General features: G+C 38.7%; 1 protein-coding gene across 1 annotated transcript in view; it reads left to right on the top strand.

Moving 5' to 3' along the window:
- Positions 1-18,128, top strand: part of cdk17 (cyclin-dependent kinase 17) — a 70,006-nt gene that overhangs the window by 25,882 nt on the left and 25,996 nt on the right. Inside the window, exon 2 of the mRNA XM_017683313.2 lies at positions 7,179-7,327. Coding sequence (XP_017538802.1) covers positions 7,201-7,327 — 127 coding nt within the window. The 5' untranslated portion in view covers positions 7,179-7,200. The remainder of the gene's footprint in view (positions 1-7,178; positions 7,328-18,128) is intronic.

Genomic DNA, 18,128 nt, shown 5'->3' with positions numbered 1-18,128 from the left:
TAGCATTTGTTTAATATTACATAAAATAAACAAGCGTCTGATGTTCAGTGTTACAGTGCTACAATGTTACAGATCTTTTTTAAACTAGGGGTTATAACCGGAAAGAATGTGAAAACTAAAATGCTTTAATGGCCATTTTAAAATTGTGCCACATTTAAAAAATAATAACTATGCACTTCCTTCAACTTGGGCTTTCCTAATATAATTGCCTGGGTGGAGTGAGGGAGAGCTTACATTTTATTTGATTGAAATGGGTGCTTTGAATGCTTAATATTATCTCCTTATACATCTTGGACCTCCCACAACCCCACAGCCTACGCACCCACACACACATTATAGTCACACGAGGACTTTGTTTTGGATTGGCTAAAATGATCTCTCACTGTCACACAGAGACCCCCTATCGTGCTTGAGGTCTAAGTGTGTGCGCCAGTGGAGGTAATGGGTAATGTATGCTCAAGAGCCCACTTGAGGTCATATGAAAGAGGACACGCTTAATGTCTTTGATTTTTCAAAGGTACTGAGCGAAAGATGGAAAGAGTGAAGTAATAGAAGGAAGGTCATGGTTTTCAGTTGACAAGTCCCAGTTAGAGATATTTAAAAAAAAAAAAAAAAATTTCATCTCTTAGATCTGAACAGAGTGTTTGAGATTATGATGGGTTATGCTAAAAGAAAAATGTTACTTTTGATTTTCATAGTGATATATCACATATATACAGTCATTTGCAGAAGTCTGGGTACCTCTGGTCACTTTACATGTTCTCTTGATTAAAAAAAAAAATAGAAGAAAAATCTAAAACATAGGATGTGGTTGTGCAGAAGCTATGGCACAGCTTATATTTTGCTGTAGAGGATGTGAATTTGACTGCAGTGCACCAACTTTTGTGTACAACTGTATGGCATATAGAACAGGGTTGCGCTTAGGGATGATCAGAGAATTTTAACTGAGGATTAATAGTCATATAAATAGTTGTCATTAACAATTAAAGTGTCTTTTCTTGTTTGAAATTAAATGCAACAATAAAGTGTCCAAATTGGCTGATTAGCCATCTTACTTGCTAAGTATGTGTACTTAGTAGACAACACCAGTTGTACTGTCCTGTACTGCACGCACACTGTTGTATGTGCACACTCACACAAGTGTCTATAGTTACACAGAATTATGTGCAGAGTTAAGTAAAGCTGCAGGTTCATTATGAGAGAAAAATATAAGCCAAAAAAACTTTCTACCAACATGCATACTATTAACAATAGAAATAACCACATAGTTGACATAAATTATCTTAAACATTACCTGTGCTTCCCCATTGGATGATAGAACACCAAGTTAGTAGTTAGAATTTGTTTGGTTTTATAAGCCACACGATGTCATAATGAATGCATTTACTGCTTTTAATTACGTTGTTTGTTTGTTACAGCATAAGGTAATTGCGAAATCAATTAACTGTGGATTGCAGTCATTTCAGTTGAGATGATCCACCTAATTACAATTATTTTAGATTATGTAATAATTGTGATGAGCCTAATTGCACATCCTATTCTTCATTTTCTCCATGGATTAACCCTTAGTCCAGTCAGTTTTGCTATGCTATTTAAATATTTAGATACATAATCACATAAGTTGTGCAATGATGTATAGTTAGATTCAACAAACATTCTATATCAACATCTTAGTCTTAGTCAAAAATGTGAAGTAATACTAAATATTGAATTATACCATGCTTTATTTATACTTGTAACAATTAAAGCAGTGCAATGCAAGAGTGCAAGCCAGTAATAGCTTTTATTAATAGTGGTAATAATACCACTGTAAATCTGGTGATGGCATTGCGGCCTCCTCTCAGCCTGGCCTTCCCACTTTCCTGTCAGGCTGACCATCGGGATAGCTGCTTTAAGGGGCAATTGAGAGTGCTAGGCTGGCAGGGTATGGAGGAGGAGGTAGAGGAACAATAGGCTGCACTGTCCCGTCTACTGTGTGCTCACTGGTCAGGAATGTACCAACAGTGGCGCTGTCCACTGCAGAAGTGACTAGCCTCCTGAAGTCAAAAATATGTTCTTAACTTCAATGGATTTTAGCTAAATTTTATTTTGAAGTTGTCAGCTATTTCTGTTTGTCCATTCATCACATTCATAACATTCACACAGTGTAAAGGACAGCTGGTGCCATCAAATGGTGTTTAAAAAACATGGATTTATGACGGTTTGATACAACAGTAAGGAGAGATTCTTTGAGAGGGCTGGAAAGATAATGTAGTGAGTGTCTTTGCTTGTTTGGTTTTCCAGGAAGAGGCAGAGAAAAGGCATAGAAAGATTTCCATAGTGTTAGATTTATTGCAGGCCTTCATATGTTCTGTATTCTTGTGTGTGTACTTGTATGTGTGTGTTTGTATTTTAATGAGGCCTCCTGCAGAGAAGAAAGTGCTTAGCTTAAAGAACCAGCCCATATCTGTTCCCTTGTAGGCCAAGATCAAAGACTGCCATCACATGAGGGGAGGAGTGTGTGTGTGTGTGTGTGTGTGTGTGTGTGTGTGTGTGTGTGTGTGTGTGTGTGTGTGTGTGTGACAGACTTCTCCAATATACAGTGCAGGGGCTGTGATGAGGTTGGATTTTATTAACTTACTGTAATATGTCACTCCCACCATGTTCATTAGGGGGACTTTTGAGAAATGGGGGATTGGAGTGGGTCTGTAGGGGGGGAGTGACCTTCAAATTTTTACTGGTGATTTGTGTATGTGAACTTTAAGAGCATCTTTTTATAACCATACAATAGCTAGCAAGTGTAATGTTTACTAACTTCATATTAGGTCCATCACTGTCAGTTATATCAATTAATCGAGTAATCTACTAATTGTAATAAGTTTTTAATGAAGGCCAAATAATAGTAAATCAGTTTTGTTGTATTTTTGGTATTCCAAGGAACCACAAAAAGAACAGGAGCATCCCTAAACCTTAACTTGTTATGATTGCAAACATTTATGAATATGCAAGATTATGCAAATTGTAAACATTACCCAGTAAATTAGCTTAAATATTTTTTCACTGCAATGAATCTTAAAGAGAACAGCTAAATGTTGAACAAGCTAAGAACAACACAGGTAGCAGAGGTAAATATGATAGTGCCTAATAACTTGGCTCAACACAAATGCATAACAGGTTAGATTCTGCCCCCCCCCCCCCCCCCCCCCCCCCCCTCAGACACTGGTCACTTAACTTTACCCTTAATTTTGAGGCTATATGCTCAAATCTTGCATCAGTAGAAGATCCATGACCCAGACGTGAACTTGTATGTGAAGCTGTTTTTAGCTTGCTCACTAAGCTAATGTTAGATTGTAGTACTAATGGGGACGGTATAGAAAAGCTCCATACATGCATGCATGTGTTCGCTACCTAAGGTTTGGGCAGGTCAGTCAAGCATCAGTGAACCTGCTTGCTAATCTAATGTTAAATTGGAGTAGAGATGAGAACCGCATAGTGAAGCAAGTGTTAGCTTAACTAATAGTGCTTATCCTCTAAATTTGCATTCATTGAGCTGGAATCAAGCTTGTGCTGTGGTGTATGGAACTGTACCATGCTAAGCTACTACTGTCTGCTGATAGGACAGACCCACACAACATATCTGACAGTTTATTAGATAGAAATAGGTTATTAGATATAGATAGCCTATTAATTGTGATTCTTTATCAAAGTAAGGTAAATTTAATAATTTTTAAAATCAAGGTGAAGGTAAGAGTAAAGTCATCAAGGGAAATCGATTAGTCATGTCACAGTGCTACTACTTCAAATGTTGAACATCTGTTGCTGAACAGATCAGTCAAATTTACAATGCCCTGTACAATCTTGAGAAATGCGAGACTCTGTAGCTCATTTTTACAAAAGTGAATCTGGATTCATCATAATAAAACATAATAGATAATGGATAAATATAAAGGCTATTTAAAATTTATTTTTCTCTTGCATGAAGCTAAACTTGTGCAGGTATCTTATATTTATTAAAAAGGCTCTTGAAAGGTTAGTGACCCTTTTTTCCCCTGAAATGGAACAGGTATTATATCCATTTCCACCTCACCTCATCCTGAATTTAGGCCCAGGAAATGCTTTGAGTATACACACAAGCCACAGCTTACCACTGTTTAAAACACAACCTTAATACTTACCTGTTTTTTTAATTTATTTATACAGTTTTTTAAGACATTAAAATGCTACTCTTTGGCATCAGGCAATTTGTTATAATGCAGTCAATTTACATTCAGTTGAAACATGTGATGTGGTATGGTTTAGACATGTTTTCACAGAATACTGACTGTCAATTACTCAAGCTTACAGGGTATTAATTAAACTTTTATTTTTTGCAACTGTTGTCTATGTCTTGACTGACTGACCTTATGTCTGGATTGTTTTTATGTGATTTTATTTATTTATTTTTTATTTACTATTATTATATATATTTTTTTAATTTTCAGAAAACTATTTCTTTTAAAAATGGAAAGGACTGATCCATTTGTTTTTGGTTACTAAGATTAAGGTTAGGGTTAGGCTTAAAAAATCCTTATTACATGTAGGTACATATGTATAAGTACATATGTTTCACATACAGTTTTATTTGTGTGTCTGTGTGTGTGTGTGTGTGTGTGTGTGTGTGTGTGTATGTGTATATATATATATATATATATATATATATATATATATATATATATATATACATACACACACACACACACTCACTCACTCACTCACTCACTCACTCACTCACTCACTCACTCATAGCTGCAGGGTGTGTCTGGATTCTCTCACAGTCTGAACTACCAGCTGTTTGACAAGATGCTTGCCATCAGCAGCTACAGATTGTGCCTATGTTAATATGGTTGTGTGAGTGTGCAGTCAGTGTCCAGGCGCTGGTCTGTTGTGTATCTAATGTAGCATGGCTCTGGAGGATAGAGATTGTGTGTGAGTTTAGGCTGGATGGGGTGGTGACAGTTAGCGCTTTAATTCTCCATAATCCGTCTTTGGGGAGGGCTGCTCTTCCCCCTCCCCTAGATCTGTATTTCACAGATGGTGTGTCTTTGCAAGTGTGTGTGTGTGTGTGTGTGTGTGTGTGTGTGTATCGCACTTGTTTTTGTAATAAAACCTACTTCAGATATGTATATATGTACGGTTGCACTTTATTAGGAGAGCTGTACTATTACTCGGCAGGGCCTCCCTTTTAGAACACCCTCCATTGTTAATGACATGGGTTCCACAAGATGTTGGAAGCATTCCTTTGAGATTCTGGTTCATGTTGACATGACTGCATTGTGCAGGTCCAGATTTTGCAGATTTTTCTGGTTGCATTCTCATAGTGTGAATCACATTTGTCTCATATTTCTGATGAACATTACCTGAAGCTGCTGTCCAGCAACTGCATGATTTTACTGGAGGCACATGAATATAAAAGTCAATCTATTTCCTTTAAAAAAAAGAACGTCAGGTAAACCTAGTTACTATTGTGCATGCCTCATACTACATTATACAACAGAGCCCAGAAATCGGGCTCCACCTGAACAGAGCCACCTAGCTACACACGTATTATGTTTTGTGTGTGTGTGTGTGTGTGTGTGTGTTTCATATTTCTCTCAGTAACTCCATGCTGACTTTGCTGCTTCTGGCAGCAGGAAACACCTTGTCTAGGGAGGCAGCAGAGCTGTTTCTGCCCATTGTGCAGACACACATATGCCACATACACATACATGCACTCTCTGCTGCTGTATTCAGTAGAAAGGGCCCTCTTATTAAATAAGCTGAGGGAGTGGTCACCTTTTTACTGAAGTGCTGAGATGTTGGCCTACCTTTTTATTTATTTTCCATTAGCTTTAACCATTTAACCTATCCATCTCAAAGTTACATTCAGCAGTTGTCCTATTGTAACCCTGTGTCTCTCTACTTCCCAGTAGTGGTGGGGTAAAAATCAATGCAGTAATATGATATTTTGGGTGAAAAATAGCCTTGGTAGTCAGAAGACCCAAGTAATGATGGTTGATTTTTAAATTCTTCAGAAATATTAAATGTATTAGGGCCAAGGTTTCTATCGGTGATTACATGAAGTTTGCTAATGTAAACTTTATTAACTAAGAAAACTTCCTCTTTCTTTTATAGTAACATTGTACAGCCAAAAGTAATAAATTGCAGTATGACAAATGTTCAGTAAGGAAAAATCCTCAAAAACAAACATTCAATATTGTGAAAATATGTCATGGAGCCTCTAGTGATTCTCAACCCTACTACTCTGCACATATCTAGTGAATTCTTCACTAAGTGTTTTTCACATTTTCATTAAAAAAGTAAATAAATTAATCTCTCCATTCCAGGTCTGTTCTTCAGATTCACATCAGGTGCCATATAGGTCTACCTGGATTAACATTATGGAGAAAAAGCAGTCCTTTTTGTACGGTTACAAATGCAGTAAAATGAATAAAAAGCAGGCATTGTTGCATAGAAGCCAAGCATTGGCTAAACATTGTGATATTTGATACCTCATCAAATATCAATGTGAGATCAGTCAAATCTAAATATGTCTCATGCTGATATTTTTTAGCAATTATCTGCAGATCCTGATGTGATTTCAATAATACATGCATCCCTACATTAAATGAATATCATTGTTATTGATTTATGCTTGTTTACATCTACTGATGTCCATGTGTGAATGAATGTGTGCTTATGCATGCCTTTGTGCGTGTGTGTTTTATTAACATGCTTAGGTGTCTATTATGGCTGCATTCTGCCTCTCATGAATGTTTTATTAAAAGCCTCTTGATTATTCATGTGAGGGTGAGGGTTTTTTTTTTCTCCGGAGCTCGTTTCATGAATTGCTTTTGAGGACTGGTATTTGAGATTCCCAGGAGGCTTTGCAACAATTCAACAAAGCAGTGAAGCACATTATAATGCTGTTATAATTGGGCTGTATATAAATGTGACTGTATAAAACTATGTAAAATATAATTATTGTGCTATTTGAAAGACACTGCAGAGATGTTGCATCAATACTGTGTTTATTGGTTAGAAATTTTTTATTAGTCCCTATTTGGAAAGTTTTTTTCCCCTAATGTATATATGTTTTATCTTTATGCTTAATGAACATTCTGTGCTACACAGTGTAGCTTTAAGCTTGCTATAATAATGAATTTTTTTTCTTACCTCTGCAGGCCTCCCCTGCCTCAGGGGCCCATGGAGAAGATGAAGAGGTTTAAGAGGCGTTTGTCGCTCACGCTCCGCGGCAGCCAGACCATCGATGAGTCCCTCTCCGAACTCGCAGAGCAGATGACTATAGAGGAGAACAGCAGTAAGGACAGTGGTGAGTGTATTTGGGCATGTGTAAATCTATGTATGCAAGTTAATGCTGGTTTTAAGTGTGTTTTCTTTCTTTATATATATATATAATATATAAATTTAGGGATGTAAAAATGCTTCCATACATTGTGATGCACTATATTTCCAGAAGTACTTGCTCGTCTGCCTTCACACGCATATGAACTTGATATTGGCCCACCCATTGCAGCTATAACAGCTTCAACTCTTCTAGGAAGGCTTTCCACACGGTTTAGGAGTGTATTTATGAGAATTTTTGACAGTTCTTCCAGAAATGCATTTGTGAGGTCAGACACTGATGTTGGATGAGAACACCTGGCTCGCAGTCTCCGCTCTAATTCATCCCAAAGGTATTATATCGGGTTGAGGTCAGGACTCTGTGCAGGCCAGCCAAGTTCTTCCACCCCAATATCTTTATGGACCTTGCTTTGTGCACTGGTGCACAGTCATATTGGAACAGGGAGGGTCCATTCCCAAACTGTTCCCACAAAGTTGGGAGCATGAAATTGTCCCAAATCTCTTGGTCTGCTGAAGCATCAGGAGTTCCTTTCACTGGAACTAAGTGGCCGAGCCCAACTCCTGAAAAAAAAATCCCACTCGTCTCCCTCTCCACCAAACTTTACACTGGCAAGCGCCAAACCCAGACTCATCCATCGGATTGCCAGATGGAGTAAAATGATTTGTCACTCCAGAGAACACGTCTCCAGCAGCTCGGCCATGGAAACCAATTACATGAAGCTCTCTGCGCGCGGTTCTTGAGCTAATCTGAAGGCCACATGAAGTTTGGAGGTCTGTAGCGATTGACTCTGCAGAAAGCGCACTATGAGCCTCAGCATCCACTGACCGCTCTGTCATTTTATTTTTTGAGTTGCTGTTGTTCCCAATCGCTTCCATTTTGTTATAACACCACTGACAGTTGACTGGAATATTTAGTAGTGAGGAAATTTCACGACTGGACTTGGCATCCTATCACGGTACCATGCTGGAATTCACTGAGCTACTCAGAGTAACCCATTGTTTCATAAATGTTTGTAGAAGCAGTCTGAATGTCTAGGCGCTTGGTTTTATACACCTGTGGCCATGGAAGTGATTGGAACACCTGAATTCATTGATTTGGATGGGTGAGTGAATAGTTTGGGAAATAAAGTGTACATCAGTCTGAAGGTGACGATTTAACTAAATTTGATTTTGTAATGTTGGAGTTATATCAAATCAATAATATTTGCTGAAGTGTACAAATATATAAAACTCAATCTTAATCCATAATCCAGTGCCTTGCAAATAGTTGCTTCAGCCACACTAATGTAATTTGTGTTATATAAAAACAAATTCTGTATCTTTTGCCAAAATAACTTAAATTATTAAATTGTGGTTAACATAAGAATCATTTCATATATTAAGTTAAATTGTCACAGATTTACACCTCTAGTATCTATGCTTACTTGTCTTTGAGTATGTTGGCTCCGTGTTGTATTTGCAGGGTCATTGTAAGAGTTAAGTGCTGGAGATTATGGCCTACTTTAGTGCTTTGATTAGTTTGTGGAATTAGAGCAATGGAAAAGTTGCTTAGCAGTGGAAAAAAGTGCATTTTTGTATTACAGTACAGAGAGCAGGGGGTCCTAATAGACAGATTAACAGATTCTGCAAGCCCATAAAGTAGCCAAAAACCTTAATACGTGGAAAAGACTTATTACTTTGTATAGAGAATAACTGGCATGCCTAGTATCCCCCTACATGTTTCAGTTGAGATTCAAACGACCTATTTTGTAAAAATACTATATTTTATCATTAAGGTCACTTTTGGGCATTCAGAACAACAGAGACCATGGCCTGAAGAAGAGGGGTGAACATACATTCCCCCTTAGGAATATGCTATCTTTAGCTTTGCGATGGCATGGACTGCAAAATTTCCATTAATACGCAGAGAAGCTAGACTGTGTGCTGCATTGCACTACTTTAGGTCCTAATTTTATCTGGATTTAGCTCCTGTTGTTAGTGACACAGGCTGCTTTGCACTTCTTTGAGAGATTTGGTTTTAATACAGACTTTAATTTGTTGACACACAATTTTCACTAATTTTGGAGTGACATAACTAATTACTCCCACAATCATGCAATCAGTATTCTGGGCTAGATTACTATTTCAGTTTATCTCTCACTGTGTCTGAAAGCACACTCTGCTGTGTTGATCATGACAAGCTTGACTTTTCAATCTATATGCTATAATTCTATTGCAGCTGAAAACTACAGCAAAATCAGACATCTGAGGTCAAGCCTGGGTAAATGATGAACCAGAAGGGTCGTTACTGTTTTCATCAGCAGCGACTGGCATGTAATTAAGGCTGGAGGGAAAACGGAAGACATTATTTCTCTTTCTTCCCACACTCTTTTATTATTTCTTCTTCAAGTCAGCTGATAATTACATGAGAGTCATCACAGCCCTGTGAGCAGAGTTTGTGAAGTATGTAGCATGTGACGTTGAGAGTTAGGCTAAATTAGCTCCTCTGCCCACAGGCACACTTAATTGATAGGCTCCATTAATAAACATACTGATTCAAACTAAACAGTGGGACCTTATCTACACTGTGAAGTCATTTGGTGCTCTTGGCAAAAAAACACAGCTGCTTTTTCATGCCACCTGTCCTGAGGGCCACCAAGAGACTTTACTTTATAGCCCAAGTTACTATTTATGACCGTATGTCATGTTTTGAGTATATATAGGTATTATACAACACTTGGTTACTGCCACTCAAGCTGATTGATTTGATTTTAACGTTTTTACCTCTTACTTTGCGCACACACAGAAAGTGGATACTTTTAAGATCACATTTGACCTATAGCCGATTTGGTCAGACTCTGAAGATGAGACTACACTAAATTCCCAAACTCATTACCAGCTTTTCAGTCAGCAGCTGTGACAGAAGTAAATCTAAACAACCTGAAATTAGCCAGAAACTAACCGAATACCATTCGGCAAATGTGTAGTCACGTCTTCAGTCTGACCAAACTGGACTGAGCTATGAAACTGCTGCAGTAAATAACTTGATCAGTGGTAATGAGAGTTTCGGAATTTAGTGTAAGGAGCTGGAAAATTAACTGCCGACTGTGCAGCGAGTGAGCGGAGCTTGTTACTCTGACGTAGCAACAAGCTGCTTGTTAAGGAACTATAATTTGGCATAAGGAATTGTTACATACAACATATTAAAAATTATATTAACGTACGCACTCCCTCTCTTGTTCTATTGCTTAATATTCAGTACTTCTAGAACACTGATCAACTGCATCATAAAAGGGCAGGTGCATTCCAGCTGAACCTAGTAGCAAGTAGCTGATTGGATGTCAGCTTATTATGCCATTATCATATTTCATTGATTTATTTATAATAATTGTTAGATTTCTCCCTATTTTTCTGTCGTAAATAGTATCTTGTATTCCGTCGTAAATAGTAATATCTTGAAAATGTATTCAAGTATCTTGAGATTGTATTTTTGCCATATCACACACCCTGAATTCTTTATCTCTGCTCTGCATCAGCTGCTGCTGAAAAGCTATGGCTGGAAAACAGTAGATGCCGGGGCCCTGCCTTGACATGGTGCCCATGAGGGGAAGTGCAGGAGGGTGCGATTTGAGAAGCGTCCGGTGCATTGCGTGCATAGTACGAGTTGGCAGAGGGCATGATTCATGAGAGCTGGCTGATGTCCTACCTCAAACCTTCCTGAAGGATACGGCTCAAATGGCAGGTTAGACATGTGCAGCTGCCAGCCAGTGCTAACATTTAAACATTTGGAAAAGGAGCTTCTGTACTGCCAGTGTTATTATTTTTGCGTGTTTGTGTGCTTTCAGTGATCAGAGGCTGCACTTCACCATATATGTTGATTTCGATGGCATTATGTCATGTAAAGAACCTGCTTTCAGGGGCTTGGCTTTAACACTTGTCAGGTGTAATGAACATATTTGACACTGTCAGAAATCGACACATTAATATAACTGATCTTGCATAAAAAATTGAATCTCACCTGTAGAGAGGAAAATGGATAAATTTCTTTAGATAAGTTTTACATTCTGAATGGCGAGCATTGAGAATCGTTTTTCAGTTTTTAAGCTTTACTCGTCATTTTAAACTTTATCATAGTTAGCATAGCTGTACTTCTTCAGACTTCTCAGTCATGTCCTTGGCACATTAAGACTGTTTTCATAGTAGCAAAATAATATACTAAGATATTGTACTGAGTGAAAAGGTTCACCTAGTGTAATATTAACATTAATGTGGTTAAAAATGTATCTACATTATTTTCACCAAAATAATTTACGTCTTTTGGATTACATGAGTGAATTGATTTGTCCAAACATGCTTCGAAACTCTCTTCTGGTAGTATGAATGGTCAGAATGCTCACAGCAAACTGTATAAACCATTCTGAGGTCAGGGGACTTATTTGCTAACTGTAACCACTTCTCTTGCTCTCTCTGCTGAATGATTTATAAAGACCCTGCCATTATGCAACCGTCCATTCCCAGAGTGTCATCTTCTTGTACTCTGCTTACATCAGTAATCACCTGCTGTCATATACTCACACATGGAACAAAAAGCTTTTATTGTTTTAGGCCCTGAAACATATTTGTCTGAAAGATTGTAATTGCTTTCTGCCCGAGAACTAAAGAAATTAGTTATGACTAAGCTGAAACCTGTGGAATAACGCCACTTATGCATGGCAGCTTTCAGTAATGGATGATAGCATTTTTGAACACTCCACTATAAAAAAAAAAAAAAAAAAAAAAAACTCCACTGAAGTAATTTTCTTTAGCTCAGTAATGGACTGGGTAAACTTTGTGAAAGATTTGTCCAAAACTATCCAGACGCCCATCTGATTAGTGAATTTTGGTACTTTAAAATGCACCCATTGCTGAAAAAGGTGTTCAGTTGGACTTGCACAGCTTGTATAATCTCTATAGAAAAGCATTGTTCATAGACAGGGATGCTCTGGAGCAGGTGCAGATGAGCTTATGGTCACCATGCCCTGTACCAAGCGGCAGTTAGAGGGTTCTAAAGCACCCAGCATTGGGCTGTTGAGCAGGGGGATCAGTGTTCAGTGGCATGATAGAGCATGATCCAATACCTTTGGAATGAGTTTGAGTGGTGTATTTGCACAGATCTGAACAACCAACATCGGCCTGACCGCATTAATGCTTTTGTGTCTGAATTCAATCAAATCATCATAGCAATGACCACTGCCACAAGCATCAGATAATTGCATTTAAATGTATTAGACAAATGTAAACTGTGTCACTGAAATATACTAATGTTAAAAATGGATCTTCTTTGCAGGTAAGACACTCCTAGTTTGTAGCTGAAGTCTTAAGCTGTTGGCTGATAGATTAGTAGTTTGTTTATTAGTAGTTATTGTTTATTTGTTTAGTAGTTTGTTGTTAGGACAAGGCACAAAGCCTTCTCATAAGAGCAGAGATTGTTTGCAGGAAAGGAGGAATAAGAAGCTCCATTTTAATACCAGTGGCTGCAAAAGGAACATTGGCTTAGCAGGCATCTACTAACGTTTGGATGTGTATGTAAGCATGTATGTATGTAAGAAAGTTATGTCTGTGTGTTAAGCTGGGATAGATATCAGGCATTGCACGTAGATCCTGAGGAGGCAGTCAACAGGGAGCGATGAAACCAAGCCCCTGTGGCCCAAGTGCTCCTGTCATTCTCACTGGAGCTCTGTTGCCCAGCAACAAGCCATGCAAAAGCCTTCCTAGCAAAAAGTTGCATACATATTGTACTCTTACTCAAGCCTTGGGAATGGAAACTGAAACTGTAGAGCAGTGATGCCCTATATTTTTAACCTAATTTTGATTATGCGTTTAAGTTTTAGCGGGGCATACTGGGCAACAGCGGTTACTTGATAAGACATAACAGTTGATTGTCGACCGTGATTGTGTTAAAGAATTCTACGTTATCTTAGACTTTTATCTTCATCATGAGAACATAGAAAGAAGAAATCATGAGAAGATAAAAGTCTGTAAGATAATGTAGAATTCCTTAATAAAGAAAAGATTTGCTACTGTAATATAAATTTATGAAAAACCCTATCTTGACCTTGTCAGATCTTAACTTGGGACCAAATATTAGGAAGTTCCTGTAATACAATCCCTGCTGACTGTCATTCAACCTGTTTTTTTTTTTCACTTTGGTGAATAAATAAGAGTGAGAACAAAAAAATAATGAAGAAAAAGTATTTAAAAGTATTATATATATATATATATATATATATATATATATATATATATATATATATATATATATATATATATATATATACATACACATACATACACACACAAATATATATATATATATATATATATATATATATATATATATACACACACACTGCTCACGGAAATAGGGGGAACACTCAAATATCACATCCTAGATCTGAATGAATGAAATATTCTCATTGAATACTTTGTTCTGTACAAAGTTGAATGTGCTGACAACAAAATCACACAAAAATCATCAATGGAAATCAAATTTATTAACCAATGGAGGCCTGGATTTGGAGATGGTCTCCTGAGGGATCTCCTCCCAGACCTGGATTACAGCATCTGCCAACTCCTGGACAGTCTGTGGTGCAATGTGGCGTTGGTGGATGGAGCGAGACATGATGTCCCAGATGTGCTCAATCAGATTCAGGTCTGGGGAACGGGCGGGCCGGTCCATAGCTTAAATGCCTTCATCTCGCAGGAACTGCTGACACACTCCAGCCACATGAGGTCTAGCATTGTCCTGCATTAGGAGGAACCCAGGGCCAACCGCACCAGCATATGGTCTCACAAGGGGTCTGAGGATCTCATCTCGGTACCTAATGGCAGTCAGGCTACCTCTGGCGAGCACATGGAGGGCTCTGCGGCCCTCCAAAGAAATGCCACCCCACACCATTACTGACCCACTGCCAAACCGGTCATGCTGAAGGATGTTGCAGGCAGCAGATCGCTCTCCACGGCGTCTCCAGACTCTATCACGTCTGTCACATGTGCTCACTGTGAACCTGCTTTCATCTGTGAAGAGCACAGGGTGCCAGTGGCGAATTTGCCAATCATGGTGTTCTCTGGCAAATTCCAAGCGTCCTGCACGGCGTTGGGCTGTGAGCACAACCCCCACCTGTGGACGTCGGGCCCTCATACCATCCTCATGGAGTCGGTTTCTAACCGTTTGTGGCCTGCTGGAGGTCATTTTGCAGGGCTCTGGCAGTGCTCCTCCTGTTCCTCCTTGCACAAAGGTGGAGGTAGCGGTCCTGCTGCTGGGTTGTTGCCCTCTTACGGCCTCCAACACGTCTCCTGGTGTACTGGCCTTATCTCCTGGTAGCGCCTCCAGCCTCTGTACACTATGCTGGCAGACACAGCAAACCTTCTTGCCACAGCTCACATTGATGCACCATCCTGGATGAGCTGCACTACCTGAGCCACTTGTGTGGGTTGTACAGTCCGTCTCATGCTACCACGAGTGTGAAAGCACCACCAACATTCAAAAGTGACCAAAACACCAGAAAGCACAGGTACTGAGAAGTGGGCTGTGGTCCCCACCTGCAGAGCCACTCCTCTATATATATATATATATATATATATATATATATATATATATATATATATATATATATATATATATATATATATATATATATATAAACATGACAGTCAGTTTGGCAATCAGAGACATGGAGGCACTGAAAGCTATGTGGCATGGCAGCAAAGCGAGTGACTGCTGCAGGAGTGTTTTTGTGCATGCTTCTAGTGGTATTCAGCTCCTAGTAAACTTGAAGCTTTGAGCTCACTGACCACTTGTACCTTCTGCCATTATGCAACACTAACTAACTAACTAACTAACTAACTAACTAACTAACTAACTAACTAACTAACTACATTATCAAAACAAAAAAAAGCTTTATTTAGTTAATGTCTGATTAGCATTTGATAAGGTCCCCCTTGGTACATTTAAAACTTAAGTACAAAATACAGTCACACCTTACCAGGTTTGTAATACATTATTTTAGCGGAGAGTACCTGAACACAGAAAGCATGAGATTCTTACACCCCAGTACTACTCAACAGCTTTATGTCAAGTAGATCAGGTGCAAGAGAATAGTTGCTTAGTGTGACTGAATACGATTGTCACAGGCCCCAGACTGCATTTCTGTTATTGCTGCATATGTGTGAAAGAGAGAGAGGGAAAACAAGCTTTGGTGTTTTATTCAGATAAACTAGAGAGCTGCTTTTTATATCCTTATGAAACCCGAGCAAGGCTAGTGCGGTAAGTCTGAATGTGCCTAAGAGGTCTGGGGGCGTGGGGAACAGTGTTGGGTAGCTTCACAGGTGGTGTTGGCAGGAGTGTGTGCACAGGTGGAAGAGACAGGTGGGGAGTGTTAGACACAGACACACACAGTCTCAAAGAAGGCTACATCATTTTTAAAATAGAAAAATACTGTTTAGACTGTTATGCTGTCAGAGTTTTAGCATTGAGCTTTAATATCTGTGAACAACACATTGTAAGCAAGAAGGACAGTAATCTGTCTTATGCTCTGTCATCAGTAGGAAGCTTCTAAGGATGAACCACTAGAGGGGAATGTGAATATTTGCTGCATACACTGAACTAAAAAGGACAACTAAATTATTATTTACTGTTAACTGTTTGTCATTATTATTAATTGTCAGCTGAAATTTCATGAGCGTGTCAGGCTTACATACAGTAACCAAAATAATTTTTAAAAGTCTAAAAAGCAGAGAACAACGGCTCAGTTTTCTGGTTCATTACGAATGACTCAATACAAGGCTTGCTGTGTGTTTTGACATTAATTGCATTTTGTTTCAGAATGATCAGTTTCTTTCATTGCTTCACTGTATGGAAGTGAAATTGTCCAGAGGAGATGATTCTTGCAGGCTAAAACTGAAGCTGCACTGCTTCAATTATTTAAAAGAGAAATTAATAAAACAGGAAATCTATTCTGAGACTCAAATGCAAGCTCTAAGTCTTCCTTACCAAGTAAGGAAAACAGTGGGTTCTTTTACTACAGAACAGAGAATTTTGGTGATTTAGAGGCTAATCAAGACTCATTAAAGCCTGTAATGGCTACATTAAATGTGAAAAATTTCGGTTAAGCAAAAATACTGAGACCTCATTGATAGTAGCATCTGTAATTACCTATAGATTCAGTCTGCTCAATGTGACACAGCTTAAGACGAAAGCCTTCAGGATACTGAAAACCAAAAATGGTGAGGGGGGAAAAAAAAGAGTAGAAGCTATAAACTGGATGTATATTGGGATGTTTGAACCTTATTTTGCTCTCCAGGATGTCTTGCCATCAAGAATAATGCTGCTGCTGCTGTTACTTGCTATTGCTGCTGCTGCTGTCTGTTTACTGGATTTGTATTCATTCATATTCTGTGTGCAGAGATGTGTTAGTATGAGTTGATTGATGGGTTAATGTACATTGACTCCCACTGGTGAAAGGTTGTCATAGTGACAGTTCTGTACCATCAACTGAGGTTTCTCAAATACTGCCAGTTGTAGTTTGAGGTAATGTTGTCATAGCAACAGCCATGTGCTGATTGGCTTGCATGGAGATGAAAAGTGAAAGGTGTGTTAGATGATCTGCCTTCTGGGTCACTCTGCACTCACAGGAATAAACACACACACACACACACACACACACACACACACACACACACACACACACACACACACACACAGTGGACTACATCCTTGACATTTTCCCTCATTATTTGCTTTTGTTTTACATTCAGATTTGTTGCTGTTTTACTCCTCACTCACTTGAAGCAATACCTGTGGATACTAACTTATTTAGCAGAAAGTAGAAGACTAGAAAACATTGCGTAAATGATTTTAGGTATCACCCAGGCCTAAAGCAATAGCACTAGTAATGTGAATACAATATTCACATGAAAGCTGACCTTCAATTAATACAAAGACAACATATCACATTTTAAAAGTGGGAAATTTTGCTATTTTTTCTTAAAATGTATGCCTGTTTTGAAATTGATTGTTAAAAAGTTGGGATAGAGGCAGGTTTACCACTGTGTTGTCACCTCTTCTTTTAGCAGCACTCTGTAAGAGTTAGGAAACTGATGAGACCAGTTGCTGTAGGTTTGAAAGTATGTTTTCCCACTTTTGCTTGATATTGGATTTCAGCTGCTCAACAGTTCAGGGTCTCCTTTGTTGTATTTTCGTATGATAACACACCAAATGTTTTCAGTGATAACAGGTCTGGACTGCAGACAGGCCAGTTAACACCCAGGCTCTTTTATTATGGAGCCATGCAATTGTAATATGTGCAAAATGTGGTTTCACATTGTCTTGCTGAAATAAGCAAGGCCTTCCCTGAAAAAGATGTTTTCTGGATGGCAGCATATGTTGCCAAAACCTGTATCTACTGTTGAGAATTAATGATGCCTTCGCAGATGTGCAAGTCACCCATGCCATGTTCACTAATGTACACCTGTACCATCCCAGATGCTGGAATTTTGAACTGTGTGCTGATAACAAACCAGATGGTCTTGAGGATGCCGAAGATGCAGTGTCCATGACCCCCCCCCCCCCCCCCCCCCCCCCCAAAAAAAATAAAATAAAATAAAATCATATTTTGATTAGTTGGACCACGGGACGCTTCTCCACTTGTGGCTTGGTGGATGCAGTGACAGTTCACAGACGATGGTTTTTCAAAAGTCTACCAGAGCCCATGCAGTGATTTCCACCACAGAATCATGTCTGTTTTTAAATG

Source organism: Pygocentrus nattereri, chromosome 1, assembly GCF_015220715.1.
Source record: "Pygocentrus nattereri isolate fPygNat1 chromosome 1, fPygNat1.pri, whole genome shotgun sequence".
Lineage (NCBI taxonomy): Eukaryota > Metazoa > Chordata > Actinopteri > Characiformes > Serrasalmidae > Pygocentrus > Pygocentrus nattereri.
This window is presented reverse-complemented; position numbering and strand designations above follow the sequence as displayed.